The sequence below is a fragment of the Scleropages formosus genome, chromosome 8, assembly GCF_900964775.1.
Source record: "Scleropages formosus chromosome 8, fSclFor1.1, whole genome shotgun sequence".
Lineage (NCBI taxonomy): Eukaryota > Metazoa > Chordata > Actinopteri > Osteoglossiformes > Osteoglossidae > Scleropages > Scleropages formosus.
Genome location: NC_041813.1, coordinates 28,577,031 through 28,597,296, shown reverse-complemented (window position 1 = coordinate 28,597,296; position 20,266 = coordinate 28,577,031). Strand labels below are relative to the sequence as shown.

The 20,266-nt window shown below is 42.2% G+C and overlaps 1 protein-coding gene across 2 annotated transcripts in view; it reads left to right on the top strand.

Annotated features, from left to right (window-relative positions):
* Positions 1-20,266, top strand: part of scn4ab (sodium channel, voltage-gated, type IV, alpha, b) — a 29,781-nt gene that overhangs the window by 752 nt on the left and 8,763 nt on the right. The window contains exons 1-16 of one of the 2 annotated variants that reach the window (XM_018764502.2): positions 9,453-9,881; positions 11,287-11,605; positions 12,018-12,136; positions 12,291-12,380; positions 12,635-12,763; positions 13,691-13,782; positions 13,874-14,116; positions 14,218-14,281; positions 14,897-15,038; positions 15,500-15,700; positions 16,013-16,090; positions 16,205-16,292; positions 16,979-17,217; positions 17,596-17,769; positions 18,006-18,362; positions 19,212-19,613. In XM_018764502.2, coding sequence (XP_018620018.1) covers positions 9,784-9,881; positions 11,287-11,605; positions 12,018-12,136; positions 12,291-12,380; positions 12,635-12,763; positions 13,691-13,782; positions 13,874-14,116; positions 14,218-14,281; positions 14,897-15,038; positions 15,500-15,700; positions 16,013-16,090; positions 16,205-16,292; positions 16,979-17,217; positions 17,596-17,769; positions 18,006-18,362; positions 19,212-19,613 — 2,835 coding nt within the window. In that variant the 5' untranslated portion in view covers positions 9,453-9,783. Of the gene's footprint in view, positions 1-9,452; positions 9,882-11,286; positions 11,606-12,017; positions 12,137-12,290; positions 12,381-12,634; positions 12,764-13,690; positions 13,783-13,873; positions 14,117-14,217; positions 14,282-14,896; positions 15,039-15,499; positions 15,701-16,012; positions 16,091-16,204; positions 16,293-16,978; positions 17,218-17,595; positions 17,770-18,005; positions 18,363-19,211; positions 19,614-20,266 lie in introns of those variants that run through there. The other variant, XM_018764503.2, reaches the window with a different exon arrangement.

Genomic DNA, 20,266 nt, shown 5'->3' with positions numbered 1-20,266 from the left:
ACTGCCCCTTCTCTAAGTCATTGCAACTATAACGAAAAGCAAGAACGCACGGTACTGTGGTATTAGGGCAAAAGCACCTGTGTGTAATTTATTTCTGGTTGGGCCTAAAGCTTTCCCAGGCTCCAGTGTAAAAGATGTGCTGAATGTTACAAGAAAAATATGAGCAGGTTTTCATGTTGTGAGCAGTCCTCCATCTTGCCGCGGAATAGTGCATGTGTGAGTTTAATAACCGCGTTATTTTCCGGAAGGGAAGAGCTTTTCTGTTCATCTTTGCTGTTGTCTGAAACGGCACTCTGTAAGGACAGCCTTGAATTATATCGAAAAGGAACCGAGACGGCTCTCTTTACGGACAATTCATTCTTAAGTTTTTCACTTTTTCATTCGTGCAGCGAGATTTGTTGCCATACGTTTATTGTCCAGTCGGACAAGGGCCGAATAACAACACCCGTCTGGGATTTGGACGAACTGCTGGTTGAAAGCAGTTTTCTGTAGCTTTCGTGTCACACAACTTTCTGACTGAGGTGTCAAACACCAAAAAGGTCTTAAACATCTTTATTTGAAATTATTCACTGAAGTTCAGCATTTACTCCCTTTTCTGGAACAAAGGACAAGATATAAGGTTGTACACAGGTGTCTGAGACTGGCCTTGTGACATTTACCTGAGAGAGGGGAGTACTGGGGCAAATGAAGGGGTAGCACCTGTCTCTCAGCTTGGCCCTGCTCTCACCTGACCTCCCTCAGGGCCGTGTTATTTATAGTGCAGCAATGGCATGGTTATTGAGCCACGCTCCGCCCAGAACCTTGGCGGTGCCAATCCCAGCAAGCCAAAGGCTGCCCACGTCCACGCCAGGGCATCGTGTGTGAGCGGTCCTGAACGTGACTCTCCCCAAGAGCCCTCATTAGACTTGTAGATCAGGTTGTTGTTCCCTCGCAATATTGCTACCTGTCAGCATTATACCCCCCTTCATGTAATTTTAACCCCCCACCACCACTGACAAACAACCCTCATGCCTGCTTCTCTACCTCATCACATAGGGAAGCTTTAACCTGAAGCTATGATTAGTCTCAAGAATACAGAACGAACTGTCTGCGGACTCGGGGGTTATTTCAGTGTCCTCTTGTGGTCAGGTTGTCCATCAGTGGGCTTCATAACCAGTGTGTGAATGGCTCAGATGATGCCAAGACCGAAGGACTGTCTGTCTTTTTAGTGTTCTTCACTGGCGCACAACAGTGACATGTTCCAGAACAACCAGACTTATGACCTGCCTCTGTGTAACTGAGCCAGAGACTCAGTTGGCCAGTTTGGAGTTCCACACTACCCTTTCAGTGTTGTAATGGATGCAGATGACTGGGGACAGATTCCCTACCCATCTAGTGGGATCATGAGTCCTGGCACTGGGTTGGCGGACACATCATAGTAGTGTACATGTCCATCATCTCCAGCCATGTGTTGTAAGCCGTTTGATGCTGCATTCAAATATTTCCAGGTACTCTACTTAGTTTGTTAGTGTACATCAGTTTGAAAGTGGCATTATTTTTACCTAAATCTTGGAGACAATACAATTAAAATTACCTAAAGAAGATTAATGTCCTGATAATGTTGTAATGAGGTAAGTATCGATATTTCGATGACATTTTTACTAACTCAGAATTCACCTCAGAGAGGACGTGCTTTTAAAAGACACCGCATGTTAAGTTTTAAGACTTAGACAATTTTCTAGAAATCATTGAAATATATCCCAAAGTATTTTTTGCTGGGTCTTTGGTGGGTTTGACATCGTGTTAAAGTCAAGAAGAGCATCATGCACTAAGCATTAGAAGTGTACACACACACACACACACACCTTTTCAGAACCGCTTGTCCCATACAGGGTCACAGGGAACCGGAGCCTACCCGGTAACACAGGGTGTAAGGCCGGAGGGGGAGGGGACACACCCAGGACGGGACACCAGTCCGTCGCAAGGCACCCCAAGCGGGACTCAAACCCCAGACCCACCAGAGAGCAGGACTGTGGGCCAACCCACTGCGCCACCACACCCACTGCATTACAAGTATTCATTGCAGATTTTCCAAGATTTTACCGACAAGAAGTAGTAATACCTCAACACACCTTGATGTCAGTTTCCTGATCCAGTCCATTATCACCTTGACTCAGTCAGAGACAGACTAGTGGCCAAGGGTCTTCCTTGGTGGTCCAGCAATAGGAAGGCATTTCTACTCAGAGATGGGTCCCTTTATGACTGCTGTCAGATAGTTCTCTGGAAAGCTGTAAAAGAAAGCCCTTCTTTCCACTGACATTTTTTATTTCCACGTGGCTCTTTTATTCAAAATCTTTCATTCATAAACACTTTTCCGCTTTCATACAAGCTGAGTGTTTTTGCTGGAACTCTTGAGGTTAAGAAAATTTTGTAACAGCCCCTAGAAAGACTTCATCTGGTAACTTTGCATCTGACCACCAACTACTTCTTGTCCTATATAGTGTATTATACACATTCATCTTTCATGTGCTCCTCAGCCATGTTGTCAGTGAGAATGTGGTCTGAAAAAGTAGAGGCATGGAGACTGTGCTTTGCACCAGAAACATACACCTTTTATTCGAGGATCTGCTGTTGTACCGAGGAGATACTGAACTTCGGAGTTAACCAGCAGGGCTTGACTGTGGTAGTTGTCACCTCTGTACAGCCTATATGTCATGTGCTGTTGCCTATGAGGGGAGCAACGGACATGTTTTGAGAGATGAAGACCAACAGCAGGGTTGACAAGATGCTGATGAGTGCACCGTGAGGTATGAGAGTTGACCCCGTGTGAAAACTCTGAGACAGGGTACCACTATGTGCTCATACTACACACAGACCTGTGGGTCAGTGTCTGGGGGGGTTGCATTCTTGTTTTTTTCAATTACGACCTGCCAGGCTATTGCCAGATGCGACATTATTTCTGAGTGAGAGCAACGACCTTGTATACAATAAATTACGCGTCTGTATTACATACAATGTATTAAGCATCTGCTAAACAAATAAATGTAAATGTAATTACTATCATTAAGGTGCTGCATACATTGTATTTTGTATACAATGACATACATATGGGTGGCGCAGTGGGTTGGCCCAGGCTCCTGCTCTCTAGTGGGTTTGGGGTTCGAGTCCCACTTGGGGTGCCTTGCGACGGACTGGCGTCCCGTCCTGGGTGTGTCCCCTCCCCCTCCGGCCTTATGCCCTGTGTTGCCGGGTAGGCTCCGGCTACCCGTGACCCCGCTTGGGACAAGCGGTTTGGAAAATGTGTGTGTGTGACATACATATTTGTATACAATACATAGAGTCAGCATATTGGTATAGAAAAGGAAAGCAATTTATGTTTTTTTCAGTGATGCAGAAAAACTTGAAAAAGTTGCTCATGAAAATCTAAAATAAAATATTTATATCTATTTAAATTTATATCTATTTTATATTTCAATATTTATATTATTTATCATCTGATCACATCTGGTAATTAATAAGAACCCATGAGCTTTTTCACAGTGTTTTGGCCAGAGAAAAGGTGTATCAGTTGCTGACCTACAGCTGCAGAAAATGACATAATAAATGTAAATTATTGATTTTTGTGCTACAAGACATAATTTGGAGTTCTGTTATACTGTCACTTTGGATTTTTTGCTGGATTTTGGTGTGTGATTGTTTTGCAAATGAGTTCTGCCAGTAAAGCACTGAGTCTCTTTGCTGTTTTCAGTTATAAATACAGAAGTCAGTAACAAAAGCTCTCACTTATGTTAAAATGAATTGTTTACAAATTATACAGAACACTTAATTTTAGGATCTTGTTCATGTGTATTGTGCATTTAAACATGTTGGCATCTACACTCAGATTACCCATGGGGAATTTTCACACCCTATAGACCTCAGTCTGTGTAAAGTACTTGTGGGCTGTAGGTTCAGTGTCTTTCAGTTCACAGGTCTCTGGTGTCAGCGGATTATTTGTGTGCTTGTGCATAAAACACTACAGCTGAGAGTCTTAAGTTTGTGAATAGGAACATATGTAGGTGGCCACACTCAGTAGTTCAGTTGTGCAGTCCTCAGCCCAACGCATACATTCTCACTGATGTGCAAAAACATGTTGATTTTGGTTTACTTGGTTTTAAATTCAAGATGAGCAAGTCTGTCTGTCTGCAGCTCTCAAGCTCATAACTAACTGCTTTGAAACACAAGGGTCTCCATTCTTGCCAAATACTGTGAGCTGAGCACTGTGTATTTCCTTACATCTGTGTGACAAAGTTGTTTTTATTGCACTTGAGTCTAATTCTAGATGTGGCCCAGACAGCCAGAGTTTATGACTTCGGGACATGGAAAACCAGCATAGCTAACTGTGCAGTGCCTGTTCAACCGAGCCAAGTGAGCCCTTGCCAGACTTCCGTTCGTCAGCTATCAGTATGATCCAAGCCAAAAAATCTTTCTTATAACATAAGCTACAGGTATAGCATTGAGGTGCCTTCTTTTTTGGAGTGATAACATTGAAAGATGAGCTACCGGAAATGAAGACCTTCACCGAGTACACCGATTTTGGCTTCCCATCTTGGGACGGATTGGTTGTTGGACAGGCTATGGGCTGAGCTTCTGTTTGGATAGATAATGCAGTTGGGCTGGAAGAATAGTAGGGATTAAGAGCACGTTAACTGTAGGTTGCTATTAGAAGGCTCACTGCCTTTATTGTCTTTGGAAAAAGTACCTGCAGTAATTTGAATGGGTGCCATTGTGTTTTTGGATCAAAGGTTCTGCTAACAGCTAAGAAATAATAACTACAAATGCATGGTTCATTACTTGTGTTTACAACCTCTTCTGTTGGCAATGTGACTAACAGCTTACAGGCAGAAGGGCTGGCTGTGTTGGGCATGTTAACAGGTCAGCAAATGGAGATGATCCGCTTGATCTTGACAGTTCTGGGCAGCATGCCGGCCTCAGCTATCCCAAGACTTCTCACTGGCTACATTGCGTCACACAGACCCAAGTGGTCCAGCTTTCTGATAGAAGGATATAGATGTGCAGAAAAGGAAAGCTCTTAGAAAGTGTATTTTGACAGCATGTTCTAACACCAGAGAACACCTGCTGGGTGCTTGGAGCCCTGGGTTATGGTGGTCCAGAATGGCACCATGAAGCCTAACAGGTATGGGAAAAAATAGAAGCTGTCACCCATCTTTGGCAGGATATTTGAAAGGGGGATAGGGTCCCCTGAAGGAGGGAGGTGTTGGGGTGGGGGACTCACGCAGAAGCACGGTGGAATTGTTGTGTAAAGCAGACAGACAAGGCAGGGAAGGCCAGTAAGGTAGGTTCAGTACATGCCTGTTTATCAGGGCGGTGTGTTATTGAAGGGTGTGGGAGGAGGAGGAATGAGCAGAGTCATCGCATGGCCGTAACCTGACGCCATGATTGCCTGCAGCAGCTGCGCAGCCACTGTATCTGCATCCGTTCGCCTGCCTTTCACCATCTTGGCCGCTGTCTGGCCATGTTTCCTCCCTCGTTTGAAAAAACCACAAGATACACAAAGTCACATCTGGACTGTAGGATCCACCTGTTTCGAGTCCTCCCCGTCTTGTGTGTGCTGGGTTAATGATGTCAAAATCTGAATTTGTACTATCAGCCCTTTGATTTGTGTGGTCTTCTGTTCATCTGATGTCAGTGTTACCCTGTGAGTACCCTATGTTCCTATCAGTATTAATTTCAATGGCCCTAAGCATATTTTTGGTTCAGCAGCTTATGAGTGAGAACTTTTGGATCTAAGTATCTCCTGCTTATCTCGAATGGCTAAAGTAAAAGCTGTGTTGCATGGAGCTGGGGTAGTAGGTGGTCACAGTATATCTAGTGGGTGTCTTAGGCAAAGCACATTTGCTCGCTCATCACCCTCTGGTAACCTCATAAGTAATACGATGTAAATGAATAGTGCTGTGGGAAAGTGCAAAGATGAATCTGAAGCCCCCAGTGGGCCCCTTGGCAGACTCCCACTTTGTTGCATGGGTACCAGCCCTAGTCCAGGTCAAGGATGCCACAAGGGCCAAGCATCAGAGACCAAAGGATGCCCAGCCATAGGATACCAGCATCCAGTAAAGCCTGCAGAACTTTTCATTTGCACCGTAATATATTTAGTTAGAGGGGGGTGTGGTGGCACAGTGGCGCAGTGGGTTGAACCACAGTCCTGCTCTCCGGTGGGTCTGGGGTTCGAGTCCTGCTTGGGGTGCCTTGCAACAGACTGGCGTCCCGTCCTGGGTGTGTCCCCTTACGCCCTGTGTTGCCGGGTTGGCTCGTATGGGACGAGCGGTTCTGAAAATGTGTGTGTGTATATTTAGTTATTATTGAGCTCCATTTCTTGTGGTTTCCATGCTGGCTTCACACCAGGTCTCACTTTCTCGAGGTTCCCCTACAATTCCAGTTATAGTCTTCCTCGTCTTGCGAAGGTAATTTATATTCATATATATATATTCATAAAGTGAATTCTCATAAATCAAAAACCTAGTTACTATTAGTTTTAAGAACTGAAATTTTTATGCATTCTTATCAACAGAACTGACACCCATTGATGCTGAAATATCAATAAATCTCATTAAAATAGACTTAAGTACTTCAACAGTTAACATTAGTTACTGCAACACAACAAGGTTTCCCTTCATGAATGGTTCCATACTACTGTACAACTTGTTCTCCTTCAGCTCTGTCATTGTTGAGTCAGAGCTGAGTTTGTTTACTGGTTTGGTAATGTTCTCATAGGTTCTTTTTAGAGTTTGTTTGCTTTGCTGTGCATTATAGGATGTTCGTTTCGGTGGCAAACTGTGGACAGGGGTTCCATGGTTGGAAGTGACTTGCACAGGGTTCATTTGTGTTTTGTTTTTGTTCCTGTCCTTCGTTCAAGGCTGGATTTAGTATGTTTAATATAGAGCATTTCTGTCTCTCTGTACCTAATCTTCAGGGGATGCTTCAAAACGATGCTCTATGTATCGATTCAATGTTGACTTCAACGGAACAGTAAATACAAAAGAAAGCAATGCAAATAAATTTACACTCTCTGAACGAGCTGACAGTCTGGACCATGATTACTGAAATTATAACAGGTGACACTGGCAAACAAATTCTAATGGAGGTTGAGAAGTGGATGCGACACGCGTCATACGATAACTGCAAAGAACTCTGCATGGTTGCTCTGGTGTCATGCTCTTAAGCTCTCTCCATAAAATCCAAATTCAGTCCTTGTAAACACAAAGGAATTGACCATAAGATAAAGTAGGAGTCATAAATAAAATTCTTCGCAAAGCTGAATTCTTGAAACCGAATGAGCGTACCTTGGGGTACGACTGTACTCAATTAGTACAGTGATTACAGTGCTCCTTCCATTTATTTCTGGAATATTGTTCGACTAGCGTTGGAGTTGTGTGTGTGTACGAGCCTCGTACACAAACCAGGAGGACTGGATACCTCTGGCTACCTGCTCAGTCACTGTGGGACCTACCACAGTTCAACTAGTCACAGTCAATTACCAATTACATTATGACAAAAACCGTTCCCCCCAGGGTTGCTAATTCACAAATGTGTTGGCTGATGGCATACCTATACCATAAGTATGTTTATCAGTATCTTTCAGATGACACACTCATGTTTTTTCATCTGCAGGATTTCGGCCAAACGTGATCATGATAATTTTGGACATTGCGCTCCCACAAAGCCTTTTCCCAGAAAGGTCCTGTAAGATGATCTTCTTGGAAATAAACTGGATCTTTGGGAAGTCTTGTCCCCAACTTCCCCCAAAAAAACCAGCAACATAGTACAGTGTGTGCAGCCAGCAGGGGAGTGTGCAGTGAAGAAGAAAGGAAGGCTCTGTTAATCTGTCCCTGTTCCTTTGTGGGAGAAAAGAGGTCTTTATTGGTCCAGTAAACATGGCTCTCACCTCCCTTTGGTAATGAATCAAGACTTTGTTCTCCTGTCAACTCAGTGCCCTTGGATGAAGTTGTTTTCTCCCTATGTCTCATTCTTTAATGAAATAATTAGTTTCAAGCATGAACTTGGAAAATCTGGAGAGCAGGCATCATATTTATTTTTACTACTACTATTGTTTCGTTGTTTCAGTTATATTTTTTTTCTTTATAAACATTTCAACTTAAGCAATTTAACAAGTGCCTTAGAGACTGACCTCTAGGAGGATGCCACCGCAGTTTATAACCTTGGCGCTGTGGTAATTAGAGCTAATGAATCTTTTTGAGGAAGGAAAACCTCCAGACTTCATATTTCTGTCTGCAGTATTTCTGCTGAGATTATCTGATCATCTCCTGATTGAAATCAATTCCTGTTCTGCTTTCTGTACTTATTTGTCACCAGTGGCGGTAAATGAATTTCATTACCTCCATACTGAATAAATTAATAATGCAGAAAGGGAATCTAACTGGAAATTGGACTGGCAATCATAAACCATATTTCAAATCTTGACCAGTGTCATAGCCAGTGTGGTGTTAAACTTGACCTAAACATATGCCTTTATGATTAGAATTGCTTTAAAATTAAAATGTGTTCTTAGAATGCGTTGTGTATCTACCGCAGACTGAGGGAACTTAACTAAATAGAGAAGTACTGATAAACAAGTCTGTTAAACACGCGCAGGGTGCGGTGACATCTGCGTATGCAAGATATGATGTGAAAAACCCCCAGACTTCATATTTATGTCTGCAGCATTTCTGCTGTAGTCTTCTCTCTCTGAATTGATTAATCTAAAATGTATTAATCGTCTCATTTATTTTATTTAGGCAGACGGCATGTTGCCAACCATGGCTGCAGGCTTTCCTCAGTGTTCAGCCGCTTGTTCAAAGACACCAAAATGGTGCTGACTGATGCTGTTAGATGTGCTGCTACTCACTAAAAAGAGAGATAGATTAATATTTGTTGCCGATCTAAACTCCTACTGAGATCATCTGATCATCTCTTGATTGAAATCAGTTCCTGTTCTGCTTTCTGTACTTATTTGTCACCATTGGTGGTAAATGAATTTCATTACCTCCATACTGAATAAATTAATAATGCAGAAAGGGAATTTAACTGGAAATTTGACTGGCAAGCATAAACCAAATTCCAGATCTTTACCAGTGTCATAGCCAGTGTGGTGTTAAATTTGACCTAAACATATGCCTTTATGATTAGAATTGCTTTAAAATTAAAATGTGTTCTTAGAATGCGTTGTGTATCTGCCGCAGACTGAGGGAACTTAACTAAGTAGAAAAGTACTGATAAGCAAATCTGTTAAACATGTGCAGGTTGCGGTGGCATCTACATATGCAAGATATGATGTGAAATAAAAATTACAAGAACTTGGGTGTTCACTGCTTCTGCGTCGCAGGCTATTTTCTTCCACACCAGTTTAATGTGAATGGCATTTGGTGTCACGGAAGGAAAATTTTGATATAAAGAGACCCAGAGCCAAAGAAGTGAATTGGTTAATTTTGGAGACCTAAAAAATTGGTAAAACACTGTTGGTCACAAAAACCAGGATTCTTGTTGTCTCTGATGAGAACTGTAGCATGCTTCGGTGGCAGTGGGGGTGTAACTGGAGTTGGGGTCGCCAGTGAGACTGAACTTTTGGCCAAACGTCAGGAATTCCATACAGAACAAGAACTTTGGAGTGTTTATACAGCTTTGGCCCTGTTCATCCGGCACCAGTGGACAGCGCACTCTTAAACTGGCTCCCCCATGAAAAAGGGGGCTCATTCAGACCAGACCGTGTGCACTGAACAAGTGGCTGAACACTGAGAGAAACCTGCAGCCATGGTTGGCAAAATCATTCCTCTGCTGGACCACTGGCTGGAAAACCGAGCCGCGCGTGTGAAGAGGAGCAAAAACCTTAAAATATGTCCTCGCAAGCTGTAAGTGGAGATGTCTCTTTTGTGAGGATGCTGACTTGTCCTCAGTTTCCTTTAGACATTGTGCTGGTAGCTACAGAAGCTTGAGTCTTGAAGGATGTTCGAAAACACATTGGGTTCCACACCTTTGCTCTGATGTGCAAAACCTTTGCATCTTTTTCTTCTAGCTTTCTAAATTAAATCCTTTTTCTGAAGATACAGTCATCTTCAGTTCAATTTTATATCACTGTGAGAAAAAAATAGATATGTTCTTTGGTTAAGAGGCTTTTGCATCGAGTATAATTTGTGTTTATTTTGTCTAACATGCTCATATAATAATCCTATGTATTTGGGGTACAGTTGATCAATCAGATTTTTATAGAGACCTGTGGTTGGATAACAGTGGTAACTCAGCCCTGAAACCTTTATCACCCAAACAAGCAGGGAATTTTTGAGCAAAAACCTGTTAACCAAATTGCTTTTTACAATACAGTACTGTAATAGCAAAGTGAAATTTGATGAAAATGTAAAATTTCCTGCAAACATTATTCTTTTAAAAGAAACTAACTATACTGTTTATAACAATATCTGTTTGTGCTAAAAAAGTTGAAAAAGAGATATAGATGTAGACATGTGATTCTCAAAGTTCATTCAGTTCGCCTTATGTCAGCGTTTAAACCAGCATACATTACAAGGGTAGCAGAATACAGAATTGGTAGTATAAAACTGTAAAAAGAGATTTAAAAACTTCAGTATTTCCCAGCATGACAGTAAGTTCCACAGCTACAGTATTAGGTTTTCAGCCACTCTTTTTCGTTTTGGAGGCTGTTACACTACAGCGTATGACGCTCGGATGGCTGAAAGTTGAAATAAACACCTTAATGTTCCTTGTGAAGTGTCAGAATTTTATGACCTCCATCTAAGCAAGGTAGTTTTTCAGTGTGACTTGAAGTTTTTATGTCTTCTTCTGGTGGCTCTGTGAAATTCATATTGGGCTGATAAACAAAAGAACCCAATGGAAGGAACCTGAAAGGAAAATCAACAATGTCAGGAATAGTTTTTGTGCAAAAGTACAGCAACTGCTACACCTCTCTCCTTAGGAACTCCCAGCCACTTTTTATGTTTATTATATTAAAAGAGACCTTGATGCCTAATCACTTGATTAGCTTCATCAGGCATGCTAGCAGAGAACAGATATACAAAGAGTCCCCAGATACTGGGGGTACACTGGTAATGATGAGTATCCTGAAATTGTGATACTCTTAGTAGCAGAACTTCCAGGAGTTAGAGTCTATCTGTAGATTTGAGGAATAAAAAAATGTGTAAAAATACATTAAAAGCCTGTCTTTAGTCAAAACCTGCAGAAACACAAGATTTGTTGGGAACTCTGCTCAGCACCTTTCTCCCGTTCTTTCCCTCTTCTCTGAAGTCCATTGTTAAGGGACCCCGAGGTGGTGGAGGCTCTCTCCCTGCAGAATGCCAAGATGGCAAGGCTGCTCCCCCCCACTGGCAGCGATGTTTTCCGCCGGTTTACCCCGGAGTCACTGGCGGAAATCGAGCGGCGCATGGCTGAGGAGAAGGCAGAGCAGGAGCTCAAAAAACATGTAGAGGTGGCAGAGGAGGACCTTCCCAAGCCAAGTGCTGACCTCGAGGCTGGCAAGACCCTGCCCTTCATCTATGGCGACCCACCGCCTGAGTTGCTCAACGTCCCCCTCGAAGAACTGGATCCTTATTACAAAGCACAAAAAGTCAGTCCAGGCCTTGTACCTTCAATCCTGACATTCACAGCCAAATGTTCATGTACCCCAAATAAGTTTTACTGTTAAATTGTGAAATGATAATTAATTTAACTGTGTCATCATTTCTTTGTTCTGTATCACCAATAATCAACAGTATCATTAGTTTGGATTTTGTCTATGTAATGCATTCATTGTATTTTTCTATTTGTATTTGTTTGGTATTCATGGTGACCCTCAGGTGTATGTTTGGAGAAAAGCGTCTGATAAGTAAATGTAATTGTAAATATTTTTTAAAAAAAGCACATTATTTTTAATTCAGTGTTTGCTATTTAACATTCATCGATGCTTCTTTCTGTACTCCCTGAGTCTGTACTGATAAGACTATACTGCAAGCCTTAACATGTCTCTCTATGACTTCCAGACATTCATAGTCATCACCAAAGGGAATACAATCTACAGGTTCAATGCAGAACCTGCCTGCTACATTCTGAGCCCGTTCAGCATCCTAAGGAGGGGAGCTATCAGAGTTCTCATACATCCATATCCTTTTTTAAAAGCTCACATTGATTAAAGATCTGTTGAGTTTTTTCTTCATAATGTATAAATTTCACTGTGTAAGGATTCTTTTTTGTCTGCATCTTAGTACCAACTGCTATATACCAACACGTGAACATTATACTTGACTCAACATTAAATTGTTCAGCATGTTCATCATGGTGACAATTCTTTCAAACTGTGTATTCATGACAATGAGCGATCCTCCAGCATGGAATAAAATTGTAGAGTAAGTATTTGTTTATGCCTTCAGTTAGATGTAGCAGAAACACTTACATCTTAAGCATGGAAACTTTGTAGGCACTACTTCAGGAGGGGGTTTCATATTTCATATTACATTGCCTACTCTTCTCATATGAAGTGTTGATAACGTCATTCTTTGAAGCATCTGACATAGCATTAGATTACTAATGAAATAACTGAGCAAAATTTGACCACAGTTTTGGCCTTTGAACCTTTAAAGGTCTTTTTTTCCTCTTGCAGGTATGTTTTCACTGGTATTTACACATTTGAGGCACTAATAAAGGTGTTGTCACGAGGCTTCTGTATTGGAGATTTTACATTCCTTCGAGACCCATGGAACTGGCTGGATTTCATGGTGATCACTATGGCGTGAGTATGACAAGACTGGGATCACTGATTCCCAAACCAACAAGGACTGAGTTGTCAGCCAAGCTAGACAACCAATGAGCAACTCCTTAAGCCTTAGGCAGAGAGGTCAAGTGTCAGAAAAAAGGTCAAAGGTTAAGATGTTTACAACTCCCCAAGAGCCTTTGTTAGTCCATCTCCCCCTCCAAACCATTATTAAGTATCTTCACAACTCATGTGTCTTTTAACCTTTCCAGAAAACACAGCGTCATGATATGATAATGTTTGTCCACCTTGTAAAGTTAGGTCATGCACCTGATATATTTTTAGCCATCTGCTGTGTCTTCTCCTTGGCTCTGCTTAGTGCTCTTCTGGGGGACTCCGGTTGCACTGCTAATAGCCTACACTGTGATTGTGATCTCAAAAGATCACGCAGAACTTCCAGCAACAAAAAAAATCTTGTCAGTGCGTTCTATCAAATTAAAATTAATGCCACAAGACATTGTTTGAAAACATTGAGTAATTTTACTGAAAGTATGCTGTTTGGCTGAATGATGCAATTGCAAATGGTTACTTCTGTACAGGGGGTGTGGTGGCGCAGTGGGTTGGACCGCAGTCCTACTCTCCGGTGGGTCTGGGGTTCGAGTCCCGCTTGGGGTGCCTTGTGACGGACTGGCGTCCCGTCCTGGGTGCGTCCCCTTCCCCCTCTGGCCTTACGCCCTGTGTTGCCGGGTAGGCTCCGGTTCCCCGTGACCCCGTAAGGGACGAGCGGTTCTGAAAATGTGTGTGTGTGTGTGTACTTCTGTACAGACAGTATTAATTACTTAAAACACTGATAACCAATGGAGAGTATGGGCTACCTTAACAACAAGGCTGCGTTCTGTGTAATGTTGAACTTGGGCTTATTGACAAAATTTATGGAGTTTACTTTCATACTGTCTTCTTCTGCAGGTACATCACAGAGTTTGTAGATCTGGGCAATGTATCAGCTCTGCGAACTTTCCGTGTGCTCCGAGCTCTTAAAACAATCACTGTAATTCCTGGTATGTGTTGCAGAAAAAACCATTGCCACTGCATATGTTGTGCTGTGATATGTGGAATGTGTCTCTATGTGTCTCTCTGTGTCTTACACAGGTCTGAAAACCATTGTGGGTGCTCTGATCCAGTCGGTGAAGAAGCTGGGTGATGTGATGATCCTTACAGTGTTTTGTCTCAGCGTCTTTGCCCTCATTGGGCTGCAGCTCTTCATGGGCAATTTAAAGCAAAAATGCATCCTGTGGCCCCCACTGGGCTTCCGCTCCAATGACAGCTTGAGCATAGATGTGAACGGCACAGAGAATTCCACCTTCGACTTTTCAGAGTATATCGACAATGCAGGTGAAGTGTGGTCATACAACTTGGACAAAATGGATTACCTGATAATTACCTGGTAATGTCAACTTCCCATGCTGTTACTGATGCTGTTTCTGTTTTTGTAGAAAACCAGTACTTCTTTCCAGGTGCCATGGATCCACTCATTTGTGGAAACAGCTCTGACGCTGGGTATGTCTACTCATTTACTCATTTCTGTCTGTGGGAAACTCTATATTTGACACAAAAGATTAGTAAATCTATTTACTTACAAACTACAGTAGTAGTCAAGTGAAGTCTTGGATGGAGAAGAGCAGAGCAGGATGAAATATAGGCAGAGGCAGTTGTATGTAAATTGCCCATGAAGTCAAATTGGGTCCATGGTAGATTAGGGTTATAAAGCATGTTGAACTACTGTGGGTTATTATTTCCATGATAGTATGGTTTGGGCCTAGTTACAGGTGAATTTGGATATTTGAGTTGTTTCTCTATACCAGACCCTCATGAATGTGTTTGCAAATATATGGATACTAAATTGTTGTTTAGAGCAAATTTAAACTCACATACTTTCATGAAACTTTAAAGTGATATACTCTCTGTGTATTAAATGTATATATTTCTGTGTAATCACTGAATATTAATTGTTGATATTAATATTGTGTGATATCCAATATCTAAATATCTGCCAAGCAACGCTGTTGCATAGAAATGCTTCCAAAACCTTTCTCATTTTGGACTTCACACTGGTATTTTTGGAATGTGAAAACTAAGCCCAGATTGTTCTTTCCGCTGTTGCTCTCTTAACAGGAGATGCCCTGATGGATATATGTGCATAAAGGCTGGACGAAACCCAAACTATGGCTACACTAGCTATGACACCTTTGGCTGGGCTTTCCTGGCTCTCTTCCGCCTCATGACCCAGGACTTCTGGGAGAACCTCTTCCAACTGGTACTTTGACCCCATGCCACCATGCCTTTTGCATTGTATAAATTCTGGAATTTTGAAAGGCTTGACAATGATGTAACTCTTCTACTGCCACTGAACACTAGAGGAGTCTACAGCAGGAGTGTCCTGTCATTCCCTTAGATCTTCTCATGTCCCATGGCTTTTTTTGGTTCCCAGTTCATAACTGATTTAATGATCTGCTCTGCTGGTTAGAAGATTATGAGACCCACTGTCAGCTGTACAGGTGTAACTGGCCAACAGCAGCCAATATTATTAGTATATTTGCCAACTCTACATGATGATCTTTTTATCTTTTTATCCAAACCACATCAGTGAAATCTTGTGGACCCTGGCACTCCCTCACAGTGCTTGACTGGACACCCCTGTCTCTAAATGGACTTAATCTGTCCTTAAGTAAGTACAATTTTTTCTTAGCCCCTGACTCTGTCATTCTTGCCTTGCAGACACTCCGTGCCGCAGGAAAGACGTATATGATCTTCTTTGTGGTCATCATCTTCCTGGGCTCCTTCTATTTAATCAACCTGATTTTGGCCGTGGTTGCAATGGCCTATGCGGAGCAGAATGAGGCAACCATTGCTGAAGCTAGAGAGAAAGAAGAGGAGTACCAGAAGATCCTAGAGCAGCTGAAGAAGCAAGAAGCTCAGGTTAGTTGTTTACCATGAATGAGAAAAAACTATGAAAAGAAATTAATAAACATGCATTTAATATGGCCTGAAAGTAAAAAAGGTCTTCACTAAGAAATACTTGATAAATTGATTTATTAAAAAAAAAAAATGACTTTTTTTATTTCTGAATTTAGCCTAGTGATGTTCACTGTTTCTCCTAACTTTTAGTATTGCTTCCTGGTACTAGATGTCTTTGCTAAAGTTTTGTAATAATTTGAAGTAGGCCCATGAAAGTGGGGAAATACTAGACATGCTATTTTGGCTTTGACTTGTTCATCACCTAACTGGCAGAAACATGCAGCTGCTGCGAGCAGCAAGAAGCCCAAGACCGAGGGTGGTGGGTCCGTGCACAGCCCCAGTGATGAAGAGGTAAGTCTCAGAGGCCAGGGTGGTGGACGGCCTGGTGCCTGCCCCAGATGTCCCACAATTTGCCATTTGACATTTTGCCATTGTACCATGACATGTGCCATTCCTCTCACTAAGGGGAAGCTTGCGGTAGATCACCTGGAACAACCAGGCGCACAAAACCGGAGAGCCAGCGCCACAAGTGCCATTAGTAGTGTCATAGAAGGTAATCCCAAGAACAGGTCTCAGAGCAGTATGAAAGTCCTTAACCTTGTGCAAGGCTCATGCCTGCAAAAGGTATTGCTGTTCATGTCGTGAACACAAGCATTCAGTACTTCAGGTACTCTTAATACTCCTAAACAAATGTTTTGAGTTTCTTTCATAACCTTTCAAATACACGGTGAAGCTGAACCCTCGCATTGATATAAAAGTTGCTGATTACATTCCAGAAGTATATTGTACACTCCTAGGTCTGTGGTGTGCTATGGACTGCTTTAATAGGCTCATCTTAGCCACATTCTCTCTGTCTAGGGGCTGCAGTTGAGTTTTAAAACGTTTCAGCACAGGACAGCAGACCTCAGGCCTAATGTGCAAAATTGTCTAATGGTGGTCAGTTTCTGAGCAGGAATGCATGCCTGTGTGCTGTTAAGCTCGGGCTACTCTGCAAAAAAACAGTGAGTTGCAAAAAGTGGTCTGCAAATGTATAGACACACCTTAGACTGCTATCTAGGGCTTCTGTATAGGGTGTTGACTTGATTAACAGAAACATCTTGTTAACAGCTTCTGATCAGGGCATAGTACACACAAAGAAACAATGTAATGTACTGACATTATGGCACCATTCTTATGGAATTAACAGACTTGTGGTATAATGTTTGCGACTTTCGTCTCATACAGAAACTGTTTTGACAGACCTTGATGAGATACCACGGCCGTGCCCTCCATGGTGGTACAAATTTGCTGACATCTTCTTGAAATGGGACTGCTGTGCCCCCTGGATGACCTTCAAGAAGTGGGTGTACTTTGTGGTGATGGACCCCTTTGTGGACCTGGGCATCACTATCTGCATCGTACTCAATACCCTCTTCATGGCCATGGAGCATTATCCTATGAGTAACAGCTTTGCGGACATGCTCAGTGTGGGGAACTTGGTATGTTCCTGGCCTGCCCTCATCTTTCCTGTGCAATACTTTCAATGTTTTATGATTTATACTATTTTATCCTAACAACCAGTTTAGAAGGTTGGGTATTTTACGTAATACATTCAAGTTAAGCGTCTTTGTCAAGGACATAACTGTATGGCCCTGTTAGGTCTTGAAATACGAACTTTTATCATACAATGAACATTACCGACTACAGAAGCACTACTCCATAGCTAACCCCGAATATAATTTCCCATGACAAGATGCACCAAGTATGTGTCCTCCTCAGTCAAAAAGAAATGAGATGATGGACCACAGGGGGCTTTGGTGGACTGCAAGTATGGTGTTAGGTACAGTTTCCTCACAACTTTACTTTTCCCCTTTTAGGTTTTCACTGGCATCTTTGCAGCAGAGATGTTCTTCAAACTCATCGCCTTGGATCCATACTATTATTTCCAGGTTGGGTGGAACATCTTTGACAGTATCATTGTCACTCTTAGTCTCGTGGAGCTGGGACTTGCCAATGTTGAAGGCCTGTCTGTGTTGAGGTCCTTCCGTTTGGTAAGAACCTTTTCTGTTTAAAAATTTCACAAAATAAATCATTCCCTCCTGTTGAGAAAAGTGACAACTACTTTTACTGATATTGTCTTGTGTAACACTTACAAAGGTATGGCTAAATATCAAAACCCATTCTCATGAAATTCGATGATGTTTCCAAAAATGTGTGATTTGTCGTTTTCTCGTTGCTCTAAGAAAAATATGACTTTTGTTGACTCTTAGTTTTGTCACACACACAGCTGAGGGTCTTCAAGCTGGCCAGGTCCTGGCCCACCTTAAACATGCTGATCAAAATCATTGGTAACTCTGTTGGCGCCCTGGGAAACCTGACCCTCGTCCTGGCCATCGTTGTCTTCATCTTCGCTGTTGTGGGGATGCAGCTGTTTGGGACCAGCTATAAGGACTGCGTCTGCAAGATCTCAGAGGACTGCGAGTTGCCCCGTTGGCACATGAATGACTTCTTTCACTCCTTTCTCATCATCTTCCGAATCCTATGCGGCGAGTGGATTGAGACCATGTGGGAATGCATGGAAGTGGCTGGTCAGGCCATGTGTTTGATCGTCTTCATGATGGTCATGGTCATTGGGAACCTGGTGGTAAGTGTCCCATAGTGCCAGGAGAGAGCTGGACTGACCATTTTTAAATACAGTACCAGCAAGGTTTTAAAATGTTCGTTCATAAATTTTTAATTGCTAAGGCCAAACACTGACCTCTTAGACCAAAATCAACTTTTGAAAGGAGATAAGCTATTTATTCAATGGAAGTTCTATTTAAATCCTGTGATTTGAACCAGCAAACAGTGGTTTTGACCTTAGAGTATGTGCTAAGACCCATCTCAAGTAGACCCTTGGCACAAACACAAACAGAAGCACACACGCAAGCACACACAGCCCCTCACACTGACAGCTGAGACAGCAGCTAAAGCACGCACCAATATTTTTGCTCTCATGTTCACACAGCAAGGAGCAAGGAGGTGCATTTGTCACTCTGTTGTAAATTATTTTGTTGTTTAGCCCATATTTTTACATAAGCACTGTCACCTGTGTGTAGAGCTTTTCGAGTTAGATGCTGTGCTGGAGGAGATAACATAAGGGCCTCTTCTACAACTTGAACTAGCAACCTTAATGTAAGAAACCTATGTCTTCAATGGTTCCACTACTCACTGCCCATTTTTTCATTTATTCATGTCTCAGGGCTTATTTCTATGCTACCCCAAGACAGAAATATTGAGTAATGGCATTTGTGCACTCTTGAAACTGTAATCAAATTCCCCTTTGATAAGCATCTTTTTCAGAAATTAATTATTTTTTTGGATGTACAGCACAGGTCTCCCGTATGTTTCAGTTACTGTATATGGCCAAGTAAGTGAAAGTATTGGCAGTCAGCCAAATGCCCCTCTCCATCACTCCCATCCCACACATCACCTGGCCTCTTCCTCCTCGCAGGTACTCAATCTCTTCTTGGCCTTGCTCCTGAGCTCCTTCAGCGGCGACAACCTGGCATCCTCCGACGAGGATGGCGAGATGAACAACCTGCAGATTGCCATCAACAGGATCACCAGGGGCATTGATTGGGTTAAAGCCCAAGTAGTCCAGATCATCAGGCAGATCTTGGGCAAAAAACCCAAGGATGACGGCAGCAAGCCCAAAAAGGAAAACTTTGTCCTTAGTCATATGGACTCGGACAAGGGCTCCAAGACTGGTCTGAAAATAGTGCCCATCTCTGAATTTATTACAGATGGTAGGGTAACCATAAATGTGCCCATTGCCAAAACTGAGTCAGATTTTGAAAACCCAGATGACAGCGACATCTCAGAAGAAGAGACTGAAATAACCAAAGGAACAAAAGTAAGATTTTTAAAAATGGGATTTAGACTCGTGTTTAATTTTTTTAATTTGTAAAAAAAAAGGTTTTAATCCAAATTAAAATAGTGCCCCAAGTTCAGTTTTAGAAAGGCTTGTATCTATTCATAGCTATTGAAAATGTGTCATTATATATTTTTTATACTTGTGACAGAATGGAATGGACTCTCTGGGAAGTTGAACCATTACATCAGCATGTTAGTATCCAACTAATAAACGTGTCAAACAGCAATCATGTTGACTTTGCAGTGCCAGACTTGGAGGTTTTGCCTATGGGCAAAACATTACACACTGGATCCTTCTTGACTGTCTTGGTGGCAAAAACTCTAATTTCCAGACCCATAACTTTGATTTTGTTTTAATTTTTATGAATCTTTACATTTTAAAAAAAAATCACTGCTTACAGAAGCCTAATTGAGTGTTTTCAGTCCCGCACAAGGTATCAGTGTCAGTACTCTGAGGCCGAGAAAAGTGCTTAGATAATTACAACTGTAGCATCTGCAGAGGTAATCTACGGCTGGTCGGGGTCTGGTGGCAGAGAAGAAATCAGATGACTCGGGGCAGACCGTGGGAAAAGGGCTAGCATGGCAAAGCTTAGCAAACACAGTTCCAGCTCTGCGCTGCAGCACATCCAGTCA